General features: G+C 37.4%; 1 protein-coding gene across 1 annotated transcript in view; it reads right to left on the bottom strand.

Annotated features, from left to right (window-relative positions):
• The window catches only part of LOC132561515 (SCY1-like protein 2), an 86,702-nt gene extending 67,317 nt beyond the window's left edge, over window positions 1–19,385 (bottom strand). The window contains exon 1 of the mRNA XM_060226214.1: window positions 19,236–19,385. Within this exon, the coding sequence (XP_060082197.1) occupies window positions 19,236–19,385 (150 nt within the window). The remainder of the gene's footprint in view (window positions 1–19,235) is intronic.
• Window positions 19,386–21,601: the final 2,216 nt, after the last annotated feature.

The following is a 21,601-nucleotide window of genomic DNA, read 5'->3' as shown; positions in this document are numbered from 1 at the left end:
TTGACAAAGATTTACATGACGGGTGTTTTCGATGAAACAGATGACGCTTATACTTCCGTAACACCTGGTCTTATTTTCGTTTTATCAAGAGTCTCGTTGTACTAAATATGAGTTTGGATTATGATTCCGTTGATATGTTGGTATTTTCTTGTTGTTTTCATAATTAGCCCAGTTTGATCCAGAATAATGGTAGGTCTTATCTGAAAGTATATCAATTAAATGAATAAAAAAAACCTTTTTTTTCAGATTTACATACCAGGATATGTTTGATCATCTCCACATAAAAAAATGCTAGAATTTGCAAAATGTATAATTTACCTACCAACAAGCATAAACTGATTCACTCTTTGAAATTAATCCACTCCTATTCTTTGGAGAACCTCACTTTCTCTTCCTAGAAAACCCTTTCATGTTAAATAAATTTTGCCTCGTTTCCTTTCTTCGTTAGATGAAAACTACCCTTTCGTTTCACAATCTTAATCATCTGATGAGCCTTCCACTTCAACCAACAACCCTCATATCTTCCAATTAATTCTGCTGCAATTCTATCAAACTGTCGACAATTCTAAAATGCCACCCAGCTATTAAAACAGGGCGCATTCATTCTTTAACATTACATCATATCTCTTCTATTTTTGTCTGTCGCAAATTCATTTTATCTCAAGCCATCTTCGACCTTATGGTGAATTTAAAATTCAAGGGTTTACCAATGCCAACACTACGATATGTATCAGAAGGTCAATGTTATAGACATAACGTGCGTGACATTCAAGCCAATGTAAATTTAATTTGTAACTGGTGAGATTATTTGATAGTTGATATATGTTTTACCAGTGAGAATTTTTTTTTCTGAATATTTACCTTTTTTATTTTGAAATTTGATAATAATTGCAAGAAACCTTTCGAACATCGTTCATAATTGATGAGCATGTTTCCCTTGAAGCTTTACAATATAAAGCAATTCAATAATACCAACTTGGTAACAAAAGTAATCATCTACTACAAAAACAATTAAACGAATTTAGGACAAACGATATACTTACAAAGCTGTTCATGGAGAAGAACAGGAAATGCAATGGGTTGTAAAATTAGTGTACTGTATGGAAATTATAAGCTTCAGTCGCCTCCTCATTTTCAGGCCGTATGATTCTTAGACGAGTGAATTAGCTGTATGATGTTTTTGAATTCTTCATTTGGCTCAAATGAATCTAAATATAAATATGTATTGAAATGTACTTTTTGTGTGTCGTATGTACAATCCTTCACGAAACACAAAGGAGTAAGCAATTCTCCAATGATGAGGTCTTCAGTTTTTCTGATTGTGTTAACCAACCTACATAGCTCAAAATTCTCTCATGCAAGGATTGTAGACAAGACACACTTGTGAAGGGCGGTTTTCAGTACAAATTTAGAATAAGATACAACAGAGCAAACGTTGAATGAAGCTGCATTTTTAGGACTCTTTAGTGTTGCTAAAGGTCTGTAATGTCGGAAGATAGGAGACGAACGAGGAAGATAATGCTCACTTAAAGTGAATGTCAAAAATTAATTGGGAAGGTGCGTAAGACCACTTCCAAATAAAATAAATTTCGTAATTTTCGATTTTTTAAATTTAAAGAACGTCAAATGCGTTTATATTCTGATCCCTTTCACTTTTCAAAAAATCGAAATTATGAGTGTCAACATATGATACAGTAATCATAATATTTGGAACACGGTCTTGAATATCAGATCGATTGCGACAATTAATCACATAGGTTGGGGAAAGTTACTACGTAGAAATGGACCATTCACAGTCGAAAATTGAATATTATTACGCAAATTATACACAACTAACTTTTCCGTGCTTGTTATGCTGCAAGGTCAAAGTAAGCGGCTGGTGAAGCATACTAAGCTGTGTGATCGAAATTGTCGATAAATATCTTGTTATTTGAAGAAATCATCTCATCCATTAACATATCTAAAGATAAAGCTGAAGGACTTGACAGATGTGTTACCTGTTCAGGAAAACTTCATAACCTCGCATTGGATAAAAAGGCAAATTGGTCAAGACAGGGGCCAAGGTCTATCGAAAGTGTAAGCTAACAGTTTAATGGTAGATCAAAATTCAATTATGGGGATACTCTACCACACTATTAAAATGTTTATATTTCTTTCGATTGATTTTAATGTTTCCCTCTAGTCTCTAAAGTACCCACAGTATAAGCCCTAAATTTCATTGATGAGTCTTTGTAGGACGTAACAGCTGCAAAGTGCATTGAAAAATACCAATATACATGTGTGTATTGTGTCGTTTGTACTATTCCTTGATTACGTGGCCAAAGAATTACACAAAAGATACACCACAAAACATCACTTTTTTCAGACCAATTTAATATTAGAAATAAAATCCTGAAAAAACCCATTAGCTTTCGTGAAATCAAGAAAAAAAGATGCTTTATGAATTTTGTTTCTCGCTAAAACGTAGCACATTAAATACAACAGATCTCAATTTTGTTCAGATTATGTTCGACTTGCGTACGTGTGCATGAACTTGATACGGAACTGTTAAAATCGTGTAAATCTAGTTCTAAATTGGTTTCGAGTAGCTACCAGTCGACAAGTAACTTAATTATCGCGTCACAAATGGCCTGCCATGTGACAATCTGGGCAGCACGCTCTTAACTCGCGCCAAATTGAATACGAGTCTTCGGAGATGCACGGATGGTGTTAATCCATCACTTCAAGTATATATCAGATCTATATCTCCACACGCTAATAAAAACAATTGATCTTCATAGTTATAAAATGAATGTAGGACAAGTTTACTCTTTCAAAATATAACATATCATTCTATCTCTAATGTAACCGTGTTATCAGCAAAAGTGGGTGTGTGAAATAAAACGATGAAAACCAAAAAAATGCTCTTGTACACTTTTGTAAACAGATAGACTATACAAGCATTGTCTATTTGTTATTGCCACGAAGAGAAGGCGGAGAAAGTAATTTTCAACGATACTTTAAGCTGCCAAAACAATACCAAGAAATTGAATCTCATACTTCACTCCTTGCGTAAGAGTACTTCGTTAATAGTATCACTTGCTGCATTCATTACAAGCATGCGAATTTTACATCAATTGGGCTACTGGTCTTATTTCGGTTTAGTCTAAAACGTTGAAATATCGTTCCAATTACAGCAGTACTTCTTATCCAGTGAGAATAAATCGTATAGGCTCAACGTTTTAATGACAAAGTCCTGGTTGACATGCCGGCAAAAAATAGAAGACAATTTTTGACATGTGACAATTTGTGTGAACTGGTGACAACTGATTACAACTGGTGATAATTTGTGAGAGTTCTTGACAAGCAGTTTGTCACAACTGTTACTTGGTATGTAATACATTTGTATGTCATTGAGGTGACATCAGCCTGATTGCTGAAATAACTGACGATCAACTATAATTAAGTTGTAAAACAAAATATGATGTAATACGAGTGGTATAAAATTATTCCATATCGGACATAACTTGTGATAACCATTAGAAACTGGTGTCGGAATATCTGTATTGTATTAATGACAGTCATACACGTTATACAGGCAATACTGCTATTATTAAAGGGACGTTCAGGAATAAATGCCATGCTGCAGGCTACATTTTGACAACAACAAATTATTCAGGATGGTTGCTCATTAACGCTGGACAACTGATGTGATGTCGTGAGCTGTAGATTTTCCAGCACTGAACATTATCAGATGTGTGAAAACAACAACATCAAATATCTGAAATCTGATTTGCACACATGCGGATCAACATCTTACAACGTGGCGTGATCTCTACTGGGATGTGCAGTGCTATTCTCGAGAACATTCTCGAAATGCATAGGAGAGCTTTCGTGACGCAAAGCAGATCAACCAATGAACATGATTCTACCCATGGGCATAACAGGGTGTACAATCTTATATCGATCCTCCCTCGCGCAATCAGCCGTCACCCTCGCCTGGATCTGTTTGTGAATGGTCTAATGTGTTAAAGCTATTCATGCACGTAATGTAATTTTTGGAGACAAATTTCAAAATCATAACCTGGAGATGCTAGGAATATAAAGGGAGACTTTGTTAAAAAGAGATCATGTCCTTAGCGATGTAGGAAAAAGACATGTGTATCTAACACTTGAGTCCAACAACCGCATTCAGGCATATCACGAAAACATCGATATATTTATATAGCGTTAATTCTTACCCTAGAGTAAAACAATGGCAGGGTAGGGGATATGACGTAAAAAATTAGCACGACGCTCCTTGAAAAAGGAACAAGAAGAAATAATAGATTTACATTTTATTCCGTGTGGTTTGTCTATGGCCACAAAACATTCCCTGCTATACAGTGTTCTGTGTGGTTTGTCTATGGCCACAAAACATTCCATGCTATACAGTGTTCTGTGTGGTTTGTCTATGGCCACAAAACATTCCATGCTATACAGTGTTCTGTGTGGTTTGTCTATGGCCACAAAACATTCCATGCTATACAGTGTTCTGTGTGGTCTGTCTATGGCCACAAAACATTCCATGCTATACAGTGTTCTGTGTGGTCTGTCTATGGCCACAAAACATCCCATGCTATACAGTGTTCTGTGTGGTCTGTCTATGGCCACAAAACATTCCATGCTATACAGTGTTCTGTGTGGTCTGTCTATGGCGACATTACTTTCCATGCTATACAGTGTTCTGTGTGGTCTGTCTATGGCCACCAAACATTCCATGCTATACAGTGTTCTGTGTGGTCTGTCTATGGCCACAAAACATCCCATGCTATACAGTGTTCTGTGTGGTCTGTCGATGGCCACAAAACATTCCATGCTATACAGTGTTCTGTGTGGTCTGTCGATGGCCACAAAACATTCCCTGCTATACAGTGTTCTGTGTGGTCTGTCTATGGCCACCAAACATTCCATGCTATACAGTGTTCTGTGTGGTCTGTCTATGGCCACAAAACATCCCATGCTATACAGTGTTCTGTGTGGTCTGTCTATGGCCACAAAACATTCCATGCTATACAGTGTTCTGTGTGGTCTGTCTATGGCCACGAAACATTCCTTGCTGTTCTGTATATCGTGTGGTTTGTCTATGGCCACAAACATTCCATGCTATACAGTGTTCTGTGTGGTCTGTCTATGGCCACGAAACATTCCTTGCTGTTCTGTATATCGTGTGGTTTGTCTATGGCCACAAACATTCCATGCTATACAGTGTTCTGTGTGGTATGTCTATGGCCACGAAACATTCCTTGCTATTCTGTATACCGTGTGGTTTGTCTATGGCCACAGACGTTCCATGCTATACTGTATACCGTGTGGCTTGCCTATGGCCACGAAACATTCCTTGCTATACTGTATACCGTGTGGTTTGCCTATGGCCACGAAACATTCCTTGCTATATAGTATACCGTGTGGTTTGTCTATGGCCACAACCATTCCATGCTATACAGTATTCCGTGTGGTTTGTCCCATGCTAAGCCACGAAACATTCCTTACTAAACAGTATTCCGTGTGGTTTGTCTATGGCCACAACCATTCCATGCTATACAGTATTCCGTGTGGTTTGTCCCATGCTAAGCCACGAAACATTCCTTGCTAAACAGTATTCCGTGTGGTTTGTCTATGGCCACAACCATTCCATGCTATACAGTATTCCGTGTGGTTTGTCTATGGCCACAACCATTCCATGCTATACAGTATTCCGTGTGGTTTGTCCCATGCTAAGCCACGAAACATTCCATGCTATACAGTATTCCGTGTAGTTTGTCTATGGCCACAACCATTCCATGCTATACAGTATTCCGTGTGGTTTGTACCATGCTAAGCCACGAAACATTCCATGCTATACAATATTCCGTGTGGTTTGTCCCATGCTAAGCCACGAAACATTCCTTGCTAAACAGTATTCCGTGTAGTTTGTCTATGGCCACAACCATTCCATGCTATACAGTATTCCGTGTGGTTTGTCCCATGCTAAGCCACGAAACATTCCTTGCTATACAGTATTCCGTGTGGTTTGTCTATGGCCACAACCATTCCATGCTATACAATATTCCGTGTGGTTTGTCCCATGCTAAGCCACGAAACATTCCTTGCTAAACAGTATTCCGTGTGGTTTGTCTATGGCCACAACCATTCCATGCTATACAGTATTCCGTGTGGTTTGTTCCATGCTAAGCCACGAAACATTCCTTGCTAAACAGTATTTCGTGTGGTATTGTCTATAATCACGAAACAATCCACGCTAAGCCACGAAACATTCCTTGCTGTACTGCATTCCGTTTGGTCTGTCTATGGCCACAAAACATTCCATGCTATACAGTATTCCGTGTGGTTTGTCCCATGCTAAGCCACGAAACATTCCTTGCTAAACAGTATTCCGTGTGGTTTGTCTATGGCCACAACCATTCCATGCTATACAGTATTTCGTGTGGTTTGTTCCATGCTAAGCCACGAAACATTCCTTGCTAAACAGTATTTCGTGTGGTATTGTCTATAGTCACGAAACAATCCACGCTAAGCCACGAAACATTCCTTGCTGTACTGCATTCCGTTTGGTCTGTCTATGGCCACAAAACATTCCATGCTATACAGTATTCCGTGTGGTTTGTATTTTCATGTTCGGTTTTGGCGATGTTTCTAGACATAATAAGTTTTTGTTTTTATTTTAAATCATAACTATAATTAAAAACACGCGTGTTTATCACAGAGACAATCACAGGGGGACAATGAAAGCCAAACAAAATAAGCAAAAGAGATTCGACAGAATGTTTCCTCCATGGACGTTTTTTTCTCAAGTTAAGATACCTCCTACCTCGAATAACAATTTTACGCAATATGTTCTGTAAAGAATCCTTTTTTGGCAATTTATCAATTAAATATTTGTTTTGATAAAATGAGCGCTTAATTACAATAATAGAATAAAATCCCTATGATTTATGTATCTTTTGTAGACATCGATATTATTGGTGTGTCTTAATGTGATTCTTCTATCAAACTCTTACTATGCTTATTAATTCAAATACTTCTCAAAATTCCTTTAGTTAAAAAACACCACTGTTAAATATAGTAAATGGAATCCAATTACTGTTTCACTACCCGGATATGTCCAACAGATGTTGTCAATTCCATCATGACAAACCTTTATTCTTAAAGACCCTTTAATTTTAATGACTTATTTTCCATATTTTAGCGACGACAATGAATTACCAGTGATCCTGATGTGTGAATCAGTAATTACATGCTACATGTAGCAAGTAAATGATTTAATTAGATGTTGCCGATTTAAGTGTTGTGTTATTGAATGGCATCTTCAACCGGAGAGACAGACGTCAATAATACATATTCAGTTTCATGCTCCACAGATCAAACATCTATAGGTGGAACCTTCCATAAATATGTATAGCTAAACAGTAAACAAAAAGTGTTTGGAGTTCTTAAACCCTAAACAGTTATCTATTCCACGTGTGGTATTTCTGAATTCGTCAGTTGTAAATGAAAATATCAGTATATTCTTCCCTTTTCCGTTTCAGATATTATTTTTAAATTTGTAAAAAACAAAAAAAAACAAACAAACAAACAAACCAAATCACCATATGGATGACATAACGTTGGTGGTAATGATGGATACAGATATTGATTTGCTGTGATATGTTGCTATGCCTCGCAGGATCTTGAATTTTTGAACATTAAATTGTATTACCAGGAACAGTATATTAGATATAGAAACATTTTCCTCGAGAAGAAGTGTAAGCGAGAAGCCATGGGAATGATGGTTTCGTCGTCGTTTTACCATAATGAGATATTTCGTGAGACCCTTCATGAGATTAAAAAAAGACAAAAGCTAATACGAAAACATTTTCAATCTGAGGCACAAAATTAATTTCCAATACATCTACAATGTGGTAGTAATGAGTGGATAACCGGAAGAGCGTTGTGAGTCGCATTCGTGTTTTGGCCCATGTAGCTTTAAACATTTGGTTGTGCTTTGTTTCTGGTCCTGGAAAACTGGCTTGGGGGTGGTTGTTAGTTATGCATCGTTTTGGTTCTGGTGCTGGAAGGCGTTTGGTAGTAGCGGTAGTATTGATGGCATGCACGGTGTTTTGATCCTAGAGGCGGAGAGAGTAGAGATAATCTGGTGCTGGAAGGCGTTTGGTAGTAGCGGTAGTATTGATGGCATGCACGGTGTTTTGATCCTAGAGGCGGAGAGAGTAGAGATAATCTGGTGCTGGAAGGCGTTTGGTAGTAGCGGTAGTATTGATGGCATGCACGGTGTTTTGATCCTAGAGGCGGAGAGAGTAGAGATAATCTGGTGCTGGAAGGCGTTTGGTAGTAGCGGTAGTATTGGTGGCATGCACGGTGTTTTGATCCTAGAGGCGGAGAGAGTAGAGATAATCTGGTGCTGGAAGGCGTTTGGTAGGAGCGGTAGTATTGGTGGCATGCACGGTGTTTTGATCCTAGAGGCGGAGAGAGTAGAGATAATCTGGTGCTGGAAGGCGTTTGGTAGGAGCGGTAGTATTGGTGGCATGCACGGTGTTTTGATCCTAGAGGCGGAGAGAGTAGAGATAATCTGGTGCTGGAAGGCGTTTGGTAGTAGCGGTAGTATTGGTGGCATGCACGGTGTTTTGATCCTAGAGGCGGAGAGAGTAGAGATAATCTGGTGCTGGAAGGCGTTTGGTAGTAGCGGTAGTATTGGTGGCATGCACGGTGTTTTGATCCTAGAGGCGGAGAGAGTAGAGATAATCTGGTGCTGGAAGGCGTTTGGTAGTAGCGGTAGTATTGGTGGCATGCACGGTGTTTTGATCCTAGAGGCGGAGAGAGTAGAGATAATCTGGTGCTGGAAGGCGTTTGGTAGTAGCGGTAGTATTGGTGGCATGCACGGTGTTTTGATCCTAGAGGCGGAGAGAGTAGAGATAATCTGGTGCTGGAAGGCGTTTGGTAGTAGCGGTAGTATTGGTGGCATGCACGGTGTTTTGATCCTAGAGGCGGAGAGAGTAGAGATAATCTGATGCTGGAAGGCGTTTGGTAGTAGTGGTAGTATTGATGGCATGCACGGTGTTTTGATCCTAGAGGCGGAGAGAGTAGAGATAATCTGATGCTGGAAGGCGTTTGGCAGTAGCGGTAGTATTGATGGCATGCACGGTGTTTTGATCCTAGAGGCGGATAGAGTAGAGATAATCTGGTGCTGGAAGGCGTTTGGTAGTGATGATTGAGGTACAGGCTGTGTTTTGGTTCTGGTGCTTGTAGAAGACGTTTTGTGTTGCGGTAAATGTGGTAGTTATTGTAATGATGACGATAGAAATACAGTCTGTGTTTTTTTCACTCTGAACCTCTAGACTGAACTCAATAGTTACATTTGTACTGCTTCGTCTTCAGTCTTTCATTCCCCGTCGTGTTTGTTATCAAGTCAAATTTTGTATGGCCTCGATCACCAAACGCTGACAGCTATTACTTTGCCCCTTGTTTGTAAACATCCTATGTTGACATGAAGAAACATCAATCAATATTCATACCGCTACAAGAACTACATTGTTAAATTTCATTAACACTGGCAATCAAATAACCATATTAATAATTCACTTATCCTATCCTGTATTTCTTAAGATTTTGATTTCATTTTGTTTTATTTATATATGACATATTCAGCTGCAAGTTACATGGTAATGGTAAGCTGCTACTGTACAGAGCTTACCCAAAAAAGGGAACAATGAGAGGCACCCTGGGATGGAAATATCACTTAACGCAAGAGTAACCCAATTATCAAAGTTTTACATAACGCAGGGTGTAATATTACTTAACACAGGATGCTCCAAATGATAAAAATATCATCTTACACGGGATGTATATCATGACGGAAATTTTAATTTAAACAGGAAGTATTCAAAGATGGAAATATATCCTAACACATCAGCTTTCACCGATGAAAAATACCAATTAACACGGGAAACATCCTGTGATCAAACATTATTCCAAACACCACGACAATTCATACTATATAGGTAACTGACAAGGATAACTTATACCACTAAACAACACACGTCAACAATTCATACCACATAGGCAACTCGCCACGAAAATTTATACCACAAAGGCAACTCGCCACGAAAATTTATACCACAAAGGCAACTTGCCACGAAAATTTATACCACAAAGGCAACTAACTAAGACATTTTATAGCAAATAAGTAGATTACAATAATGCATACTACACCTGAGACTTTAATCATCATGTTACATAACAGGCAACACACAGCGTCAATTTATACCGTAGAGGAGATGATAATTCACAACATCACTCAACAACAATACAAACCACAACATATAGATAAATAAACGTTTCTCCTACCACATTTCACTTTCTATTTCTGTCAGGTGTTAACGAAACACGGCATGCAGTGTAAGAAGAGGTCTTTGAGCCAGAAGAATAAAGTACAGACCAATCAATGACCTATACCTTAGACATAAAAAACAACACGATGTAATATCGATAAAGTAGCAATACAAGGCCAAATGCTTTATCGACAGAATTTACATCGACGCAAGAAAACACGAATTCTTCCTCTACACTTTGGTCGTGACAGAAGCTTCATACTTCAAGGGACTATCGTTTTTATATGATTCCAGATATATTATATACAACAGCTTAAGATAATGATTCAGATTCCGGAGAGACGTCATTAAACTATTATAATAACACACAATGTTGGTTTTAATTATCTGTTATGGAGTAAAGAGAAATCAACAATACTCGTGTACTTGGCTGTTACGTAAGAACGATTGCACTTCAATTGGGCGAAGGAGTCTTGACAAGCAACCTATCGAAGAATCTTCCGCTTCACCTTAACAATAAATCTAGAATATGAATATTTCTACAGCTGTTCTGAAGAATTCAGTATCACAGCTACTGTCAAACTATTAAAACGTTTCTCTACTCTGTATGCCTGCCATTTCATTGGTCTTATTTAGTCATACTTCTATAGTATATTAATTTGAATCTAGATTCTGTTCTCATGCTGTTGTTTTCATTGTTGGTTTTGAACTGTAGTAATTTCGGCGAATTGTCTTTGATTGACAGGCATTTAGAGAACTGCTATATAACGTTGATATTTGCGAACTTCAAACATTGCAAGCCATCTCTCGCGTTCAAATCATGGTCAATGCGATTTTAACTCTGTTTAAGGAGTTACAAGAAATAACGTATCCAGGGTTGTGTGACTGAAAGGATTCTACTTATGTGTGGAAACATGGCCATATTTTTACTGAGAAAAAAATCTTTCTTACTCCCCACAGGGACATCATTTGCTGTAAACATCACAGATAGCAAAAAAGTAAATGAATTTTCACTCCCCGAGGGGTCGTCATAAGATACATATCTCATACTGTCAATGTTACCTTGATTTAAGAGGTAGGTGTGTGAGCTTAATCTAGGAACATCATGACATAGACAAGTCGAACCGTCAGTATGACCTTGACACAAGAGGTAGGTGTCTACCTTTACCCAAGGAACATCGTGATGAAACTTTTTTATGGCCTTTACTACGACTTGTAGACATTCTGATGTGGAAAATCCATGGCCGTTATGAGTTTGTTTCAATGGTCAAAGCTTACATGTAAAATGGTATTTGTCTTCTTGACTTTGTGGCAGTAAGGAAGGAGGGGTCATTTCACAGCCGTCAGAATCGTCAGTATATACCTTACACCATTCGATGACAGGTTATACTCGTGATACAGAAACATATTTCCTTTCGACCCTAACCTCCTTTCCGCCGCCTTTATATTGCTATGATTTAAAGACGTCCTGTGGTTGTCCTCAATTACCGTAGTTATACGCCAAATCATCAATACATTTGTACGTTTTACTATACCTCATGTAATAGTTATTTAGTTATTCCTTCAAGGATGAAGAGAAATAGAGAATTTTGTAATTTTTGACGAATTTTCAATTTTACAAAACAGAACACAAATTAGGATGTTTCTTTTATGTAAATTCAGTTACTTTCAGAATATGAAAGGTCGAGGACGCTATCCTAGTAATATTTTGGAAGTGAAATAAAAAACACAATGAATCTTTTTTTTTTCTTTTTTTTTTACACATCGGAGACGAAACGTATGTATGTTTTCCTCAAATCAGGTATGTTATCCTGTTTTGTTAAACGTAATCAGTCTTTATCTCCGTGATTCATCGTTATTAGACAAAATGGTTAAGTACGTATGACCATTAGCAAATTGACAAATGATGCATCTAATGGTTCTTTGTCATTTACTTTGTCTTCATTTGGGAAAGTGATATTACATGGACTGACCAAGAACTATACGGCGGATGTCGCCGTTGAAGAAAACGTACTTGATCTCCTCTTTTTAGGAGTCAAAATAAAAAGTAAGAGTTGGGACTTTACTTAATGATATAAACAGACAAAACATATTCAACATAGATAATTGCCACCACCTGTTTATCTTCTTCCTTTATCATTCAATATCTGAGTCCTTATCTACTTCCTATATCACTCAATATCTGAGTCCTTATCTGCTTCCTTTATCACTCAATATCTAAGCCCTTGTCTACTTCCTTTATCACTCAATATCAGAGTCCTTATCTACTTCCTATATTAATCAATATTTGAGTCCTTATCTACGTCTTATATCACTCAATATCTGAGTTCTTATCTACGTCTTATATCACTCAATATCTGAGTCCTTATCTACGTCTTATATCACTCAATATCTGAGTCCTTGTCTACGTCTTATATCACTCAATATCTGAGTTCTTATCTACGTCTTATATCACTCAATATCTGAGTTCTTGTCTTCTTCCTTTATCAATCAATATCTGAGTCCTTATCTACGTCCTATATCACTCAATATCTGAGTCCTTATCTACGTCTTATATCACTCAATATCTGAGTTCTTGTCTACTTCCTTTATCACTCAATATCTGAGTCCTTATCTACGTCTTATATCACTCAATATCTGAGTTCTTGTCTACTTCCTTTATCACTCAATATCTGAGTCCTTATCTACTTCCTATATTAATCAATATTTGAGTCCTTATCTACTTCCTATATCACTCAATATCCTTATCTACTTCCTATATCACTCAATATCTGAGTTCTTATCTACGTCTTATATCACTCAATATCTGAGTTCTTGTCTACTTCCTTTATCACTCAATATCTGAGTCCTTATCTACGTCCTATATCACTCAATATCTGAGTCCTTATCTACGTCCTATATCACTCAATATCTGAGTCCTTATCTACGTCTTATATCACTCAATATCTGAGTTCTTGTCTACTTCCTTTATCACTCAATATCTGAGTCCTTATCTACGTCTTATATCACTCAATATCTGAGTTCTTGTCTACTTCCTTTATCACTTAATATCTGAGTCCTTATCTACTTCCTATATTAATCAATATTTGAGTCCTTGTCTACTTCCTTTATCACTCAATATCTGAGTCCTTATCTACGTCTTATATCAATCAATATCTGAGTTCTTATCTACTTCCTATATCACTCAATATCTGAGTCCTTATCTACTTCCTTTATCACTCAATATCTGAGTCCTTATCTACTTCCTATATCAATCAATATCTGAGTTCTTATCTACGTCCTATATCACTCAATATCTGAGTCCTTATCTACGTCTTATATCACTCAATATCTGAGTTCTTATCTACGTCCTATATCAATCAATATCTGAGTTCTTATCTACGTCTTATATCAATCAATATCTGAGTCCTTATCTACGTCTTATATCACTCAATATCTGAGTCCTTATCTACTTCCTTTATCACTCAATATCTGAGTCCTTATCTACTTCCTTTATCACTCAATATCTGAGTTCTTATCTACGTCTTATATCAATCAATATCTGAGTCCTTATCTACTTCCTATATCACTCAATATCTGAGTCCTTATCTACGTCCTATATCAATCAATATCTGAGTCCTTATCTACTTCCTTTATCACTCAATATCTGAGTCCTTATCTACGTCCTATATCAATCAATATCTGAGTCCTTATCTACTTCCTTTATCACTCAATATCTGAGTCCTTATCTACGTCATATATCAATCAATATCTGAGTTCTTCATCAACATCAGATAACTTTAGAATATAAAGCTTGGTCACAGTGTGATAAATCACCAAAAACTATTAACCAGTAGTCCGACTAGTTACATTCGACTGACCAAACACGCTCTCAATTTTTCTGTGACGAAAATGGCGCCACATAGCCATTAGGATAGGGCTAGTTCTCCTAAGCATTACCAGTTCGCTCAATAAACATGGTTTCCGGATCTAGGCGGTGAATGCTACTGGATAATGTCCAGAGGGTGTGTAATCTTGCTAACATATTTGTGATACTGCGATGAAATTTTGGTATAGAACATTCCATACAAAACGCCGATTATAATGTAACCCCCCCCCCCCCCCCGACCTCCTCTCTCTATCTCTGTCTGTCTGTCTGTCTGTCTGTCTGTCTGTGTCACTCTCTCTAATTACAAGACATGTAGTAGATTGAAAGGTTGTTCTGCAAATGTCGCAAAGTGTCTTTATTTGAATTAATGCGTTAGTCAACATATTGCCCATGCTAGTTTTTAGGGTGCATTTGTATGTTCCCTACCGTGACACTTAATAGAGTAGCGTTTGAAAGCTTTACAATAATTAGCAGTTCATTAAAATGAGTTTACGTGTCTGCTGAAACAGCTGAGACATAACGTGAATATGTAATGTTATTTAAGGACACTGCGCGTGACTTCACTTTAATGGCGGTCCCCATCATTACTTGTAACTTTAATGGCGGCGTTCACAATTGTGCTATATTTGCATCCGTTACTGTGTACGGACAGTTATTTGACTGACAATCACATTAAAGAAGTAAATGACTTCTCTCTTTATTCATCATGTTTCGATGCACGTATGGTAATTTTCTACCGAAAGTACACACATTTTCCATCAAAAACATAAATCATTTCTGCATCTGACCAGCATCAGGAAATGCGGCAAAAATTTTCTATGTTATCTTCAACCATAGCGGTTAGGAAATCATTATGAATTACAAATCCACTGTGTATGATAGGGTTGCATCGTTTTATTCCATGTCTGAGAACAAACCCAGTAAAGTGTATCTGTAATTGGCTTTAATTCTGTATCTGTAAGGTTCCTTTGTTGTGGGTTCACAATATCTGTATTTGTTCTACTTTTCTCGGGACACAATACATAACACAATGTAACATATTACTTAAAACAAGAGAAAGAGGAAGCTCCTTAATTCATACAGTAATTAATATTTCGTAATTTTTTTTTCAAATTATAACTTTAAATTTTAAAATCAAGTTTCATGTTGTGCCTTGAGAAAATGTTCGATTTTATAAAATCTTGAGTTGAAACGTATGTTTTAGAAGTTGAGTACTTAGCAAAGTCTCCAGCTCAACGTTAGAAAAAAACTCATCTCTCCCGATGCATAAGATTCAAATGTCTACATCATGCAGAAGGGATTGATTATTTTTCATCCTCATTTTATTCTCATTTAATGCCAAGTAGATTGTAACAATGAGTTGAAGACATCGCGCGATCGTACAGTATCCTTAAGTACTATTATAACATGTGTAGAAAAAGATACTACGATTGTGACATAGTTACATTACTTGCAGTAATGACATGCCCTACTGTTGGCAATTGACGTTTAAAAATGAAAAACGCATATGAACAATCCTTTTATAGTTGATAGAATCTGTGAGCCCCGCCCATGAACATCGGCTAGAGGGACATAGGGATAGTGCCCACTTCCCTATCATCGTCAATACTGGCTTTATGGACAGAATATTGACGTCATCTCAACACGTGGCATTTTTGACGAAATGACGTCAAGATATACGATTCCCTTTTTTGACTTTCCGATAATACAACTATAATGCATCACCTCTGTGTGTTGTAGACTAAGATACATGAAATCGATGGTGTGATTTTTTTACAAATCAGTCCAAGACTTTACAAAGCTTTCATTTGAAACATAAACTGACAGGAACACATACATACACATATCTAGTATAGTGTGTACAATAAGAAAAAAACTGATTTCGATATTTATACTGTCAAAAACATTAATATGAACAAATTTTCCGATTTTTTACTGATATTGTGTACTTGTTACACTGCACTGATATTTGTACTGTTATAAGTAACTAGTAAATTACCCTGTACTACTGGGAGGATGTGGTAAAAGATACTTCATTATACTGTAATCAGGCGGATGTCGCTAGCATCTTGGTCATTACTAACAAATCCGACAGATATAAAAGGTACTCTTCATGGCAGTTTATGTCACGCTCTGTCCAATAAAATACAGAGCTATTCACCGGGACGAAATAGAACCGATCTGCCGTCAATTCAACACATGAGATTTCTCATTTCTGATGTCGGGATCACATAAGCCCCGATGTCACTCGATCGCCATGTTTAATGAATACTGAAGAGCAGGAGGAGAGCCTTTATATCGGGCGCTCGCCGTACCATCGGAAGATATTTTCTTTGTCGAGGACGGTAATGCTTCTGTCTGGTCGTTGACATGACAGAAGCGTTTAATACCGTTGTCCAAACTTTTCATTCACCGCAAGATTCTCATTCAACAATATCATAAACATCGGCTTTGACAAACGTCATTTTTAAGATGTGACTTTTCATAGATGAACTGATATACTCTACTTTTGAATACAAAATAAAAGTCACGCGACGGAAACACGGGGTTTTTTTCCGAACATTAAATTTGTTTTCATATTGGCCGACCTCTTGTAATATTGGCGGTAAATGCTATTACATTGGTTTGGCCGTAAAGGTGATACAGATATTATAAACACAGTCAATTAATAATGTTTTACCTGGAATCCTAGATAATTACCATTGTCATCACCGGTGACCATTAATGTGTATACAATTACGTCACAATACTGACATATAATGGTGAAAATGGGAGGTTTTTATCACTTCATATTAAGTAGTCTGTGTGATTGTTTAGTGGTCGGTTACCTGTATATCGAGGCGATTTCTTCTACATAATGTCCGACAAATGAACATACAGCAGTCACCGACATGTTTAGGGATTACAACCTATGTTTTTTTCTTGAAAATTAAGCTGATATTGTTTTAAAATTTATATCAGTATTATAGTATTCTGGGGTGTTGGGGTGTGATATCAAGAACTGACCCGTCTAAGGCCGAGGTTATATGTTAGTGCACAATAATGTCTGCCTTGAAGTGGCAAGGGAATATTAACAGTCAATATATCGACGGTATTGTTCAATATTTACAGCAGCTATGCTGTTGGTACCGTCGTAAAAAGTAAATTACCTCAAATTTTAAGATTATAAAATATAATCATAGTGTCACTCTCTGTCATGACCGTAGGCATCCATATTTAGGAGAATTGAGTATGATGTAACCTGTAACGGGTCGCTAGTACAGTGTGTTACGGTATCACAGGAGGTATTGATAGGTTCATCTTGTTTACCTGGGTTGAACGTACTGTGGAGGAATATCACTATTTTATCATCTAGACGTAACTTAAACATATAGCTTCCAACAGTCTTTCTAACTAGATGATATACGTTCAAAGATGAAATACGGAAACATAAAACGGCGAACAGATTCTGCTGAGTTTAATTTCTGATTGGACTAAAGGTGATGACACGTGATATGAAGCTTAATTTGAATTAACAAAATGTGAAATAAAAAGACTGCCTTCTCAAATCGGTTCCCACACAATAGTTTTCCCTGATGAGTATTGGACATGTATCATACTCTCATGGTCGATACATACAACTGTTCTGTGTGAGAGAGGTTGCACAATACAATACTTTGACAATTAAGGAACAATCTCTTTGGGTGACATAGTGGTTAAACACTCGTCATTCACTTAGCCGTACGGGGTTCGATTCTCGGTACGGGTATCGGATTCCTCCCACAGTAGGATTCCCCGCGCGACCCCACACAGGCGAACACGAGTGACTAATAGAAGCTTATAGTTTGTTTCGCAATTGTTGTAAAATAAATAAAGTTTATATGTTATAAGAAACAACCTCCCTTTGCGGAAAAGTTGTGAAATACCTGTGATAAATACAGAAAATGATTCTATTGCCAGCGGGCTGTAGAGGACAATTCTATGGCAAGTACAGAACAAACTACTATCACAAGGTGGCTGTACAACATTTTTACGCGAAAAGCATGGTACAGTTTCCAATTGTCAGAGGGCTCTACAAAACGATATTGTGACAAGAATGGAACAAGCTCTCATTTTCAGAAGGCTGTACAAAACGATATTGTGACAAGAATCGTACAAGCTCCAATTGTCAGAAGGCTGTACAAAACGATGTTGTGACAAGCATCGTACAAGCTCCCATTTTCAGAAGGCTATACAAAACGATGTTGTGACAAGCATCGTACAAGTTCCCATTTTCAGAAGGCTGTACAAAACGATATTGTGACAAGAATCGCACAAGCTCCAATTTTCAGAAGGCTGAACAAAACGATGTTGTGACAAGCATCGTACAAGCTCACATTTTCAGAAGGCTGTACAAAACGATGTTGTAACAAGCATCGTACAAGCTCCCACTGTCAGTAGGCCGTACAACACGATGTTGTGACAAGCATCATGCAAGCTCCAATTGAAGAGCTGTACGTTACTATCACGTTGTTCGATTAGTAAGTAACTCATATTAATGGAAAACAGTATCTAAATGTGTATCGCGATATCTTTATTTACAAAAGGACCAGTCTGAAAATATCAAAACAATGTTTCTGATCTTGCTTTGGATTTATACTGTATTTTCAATTTTGTTTTTAAAAAGAACAACTGAATAAGCACAGAAATAGTATTTTTAACTTCGTCAATGAATAGATATGAATTCCTATGCTCTATGTTATTTCATTTATTTATACTCTCATATCAACACGTGTGTCAAGCTGAAATATCCTGTTTATGTGTTTGCGTGATGATGCCTTACCGGAGGTTAATTTCCTCACCTATAACAGGTAGTCATTAATTCTATACCTGTTCCAGGTGACGATACATTGAAATCGATTTTCACCTACAGGAAGTATTCTGTTCACGAGAGACATGTGTATAAATCAGGGTTGTGAACAGAAACTAAAGGTGACGAGCAACTGAAAATCATGGACTGCTCAATCTCCATGTCTTGCTTATATACAGACATAAATCCATCTTACCTTTTTGTCCTCCTTTCGAACGGCATCATAAATTTTCCAGACCATTTCTGGCCCGTAGCTACCAACTTGACGCCCAATTTCGAAATATTTCGTGATTGGGTTGGAGTCATCCGATGTGATGGTCTGTTTGATCATTGAAAACACGTCCATGCTGCAGAATAACCCTGAGCATCTTATCCGTCCGTTAGAATTGGTTTTGCCGCATCCTTTCCGACGGTCGACTTCATTGTCATCCTCGAAATCTACACAAATGTCCTCAAAGGAATAGCTCTCCAGCTTGTACACCTTTTCAATCGTGACTTAAAATCCAGCGATAAAGATTAAATGATAATGAGAAATCCACACCCTTGCGTGTTATAACTCAATCTAACAAGTGGTGGAAACCTAATCGAAGATGCATTCCATTGCTTTCTATATTTGGCACATGAACACACAATTAGTGATAAACACTTTTCATTTTCACTGAAAAAACTGCGACATGATTAAGAATTCTTCTCAATAAAGCTGTCCTACTCAAGTAAATCAGACAATACGCTGTATCCTTTCTGAACACGACAGCAATGTAAATTAAGGTTTCCCGATATGTCGTTGTACTCGGTGACATGTGTCACACTCGCTACTAACACCCCACTTTTTACGCTGATCTGCCTCCTCCGCTAGGTCATTAGACGCGACACAAACTCACGGGGACACCTCCTTACATGTTGTCATTACCGACTCGCTAGCTGGCAGTCAAGAAGGTACCGGCTTTAGGTAAGATATGACCATTGACCAGTGTTATTGGGTAAGATTTATCATATTTAGTCAATATCTTCAATAAATTGTCAGTAAACTGTGCCGTCGGTATTGGTTGAGTAAACGAGAGCATCAAGCATGATCGCTGTTAGTGGACACGCGCTCACTGCTATATCCTGCGTACCAAGCATTTATACTCGGAGAGTTAAAACCTCGCTGACGGACTTATGAATGTATGCCACTGGACGCCTCAGCATCGCGCTATTGAGCTACTGTGTACGGAGCAAAGACAACGCTAACAGACAGGACCAGGTCGCTTGTATGACAGGAGTAGACACGAACATTAGTTCGGTTAAAGGTGTGACATGAGTGTACATCGCATGAAAATACAGAGACAAGTTTGGTTAATAGAGTTATACAAGGATACATAGACAGATTTGGGTGATAGAATGACATCATACTACAGAGACTAGTTTGGGCAACGAATGTGACAGAGAATACAAACACTAGTTTGGGTAAAAGAATGGCATCATACTACAGAGACTAGATTGGACAATTAGTGTGACAGAGAATACAAACACTAGTTTAAGTGATAGAATGAAACCATAATACAGAGATAGACTTGTTGGGGTAGTAGTTTGGATGATGAAGTGACAGGAGAATATAGAGATTAGTTTGGGTAATACAGAGACAGGAGAATATAAATATTAGTTTGGGTAATAGAGAGACAGGAGAATATAGAGATTAGTTTGGGTAATAGAGAGACAGGAGAATATAGAGATTAGTTTGGGTAATAGAGAGACAGGAGAATATAGAGATTAGTTTGGGTAATAGAGAGACAGGAGAATATAAATATTAGTTTGGGTAATAGAGAGACAGGAGAATATAGAGATTAGTTTGGGTAATAGAGAGACAGGAGAATATAGAGATTAGTTTGGGTAATAGAAAGACAGGAGAATATAGAGATTAGTTTGGGTAATAGAGAGACAGGAGAATATAGAGATTAGTTTGGGTAATACAGAGACAGGAGAATATAGATATTAGTTTGGGTAATACAGAGACAGGAGAATATAGATATTAGTTTGGGTAATAGAGAGACAGGAGAATATAGATATCAGTTTGGATAAAACAGTAACAGTTGAATACAGAGACAAGTTTAATTGATAACAGGGACAAGAGGGTACAGTCTAGTTGAGGTGATGATATGACACAAGAATTAAAACAGTGTAGAGTTATGATTTTTGATTAAAAATAGCATACAGAAAATATATAACATAACACTAGTTTAGTCATATATATTCTAAACCCATCTCATAACATGGCACGGATATAAAACACGTCCTTGGTTTGGCCAGTTTATTGGTCGGAATGAGAGGTATACTTTGTGAACGAGCCAATTGGTTTTTGACGATAGTAGATTTTGACTGCTCGACAACGAGCGATGGAGACCGATTCAAACGCTGCAATCAGGCTGTTAGACAAACTCACTTTACTTGAGGTTTTTTCGGTAAGGTTTGTTGAAATGGGTTTAACGCACCATATTGTTCGACCTTATGTAGTATATCTATACACTGAAAAGAGCAAATAAAAGTTTTCAATGAGAACTTAGAGAGTTTCTCTTCGACATTTTG

This window comes from Ylistrum balloti, unplaced genomic scaffold (genome assembly GCF_031769215.1).
Source record: "Ylistrum balloti isolate Yb309-2 unplaced genomic scaffold, AGI_CSIRO_Ybal_v1 Utg371222, whole genome shotgun sequence".
In the NCBI taxonomy this organism is placed as follows: Eukaryota; Metazoa; Mollusca; class Bivalvia; order Pectinida; family Pectinidae; genus Ylistrum; species Ylistrum balloti.
This window is presented reverse-complemented; position numbering and strand designations above follow the sequence as displayed.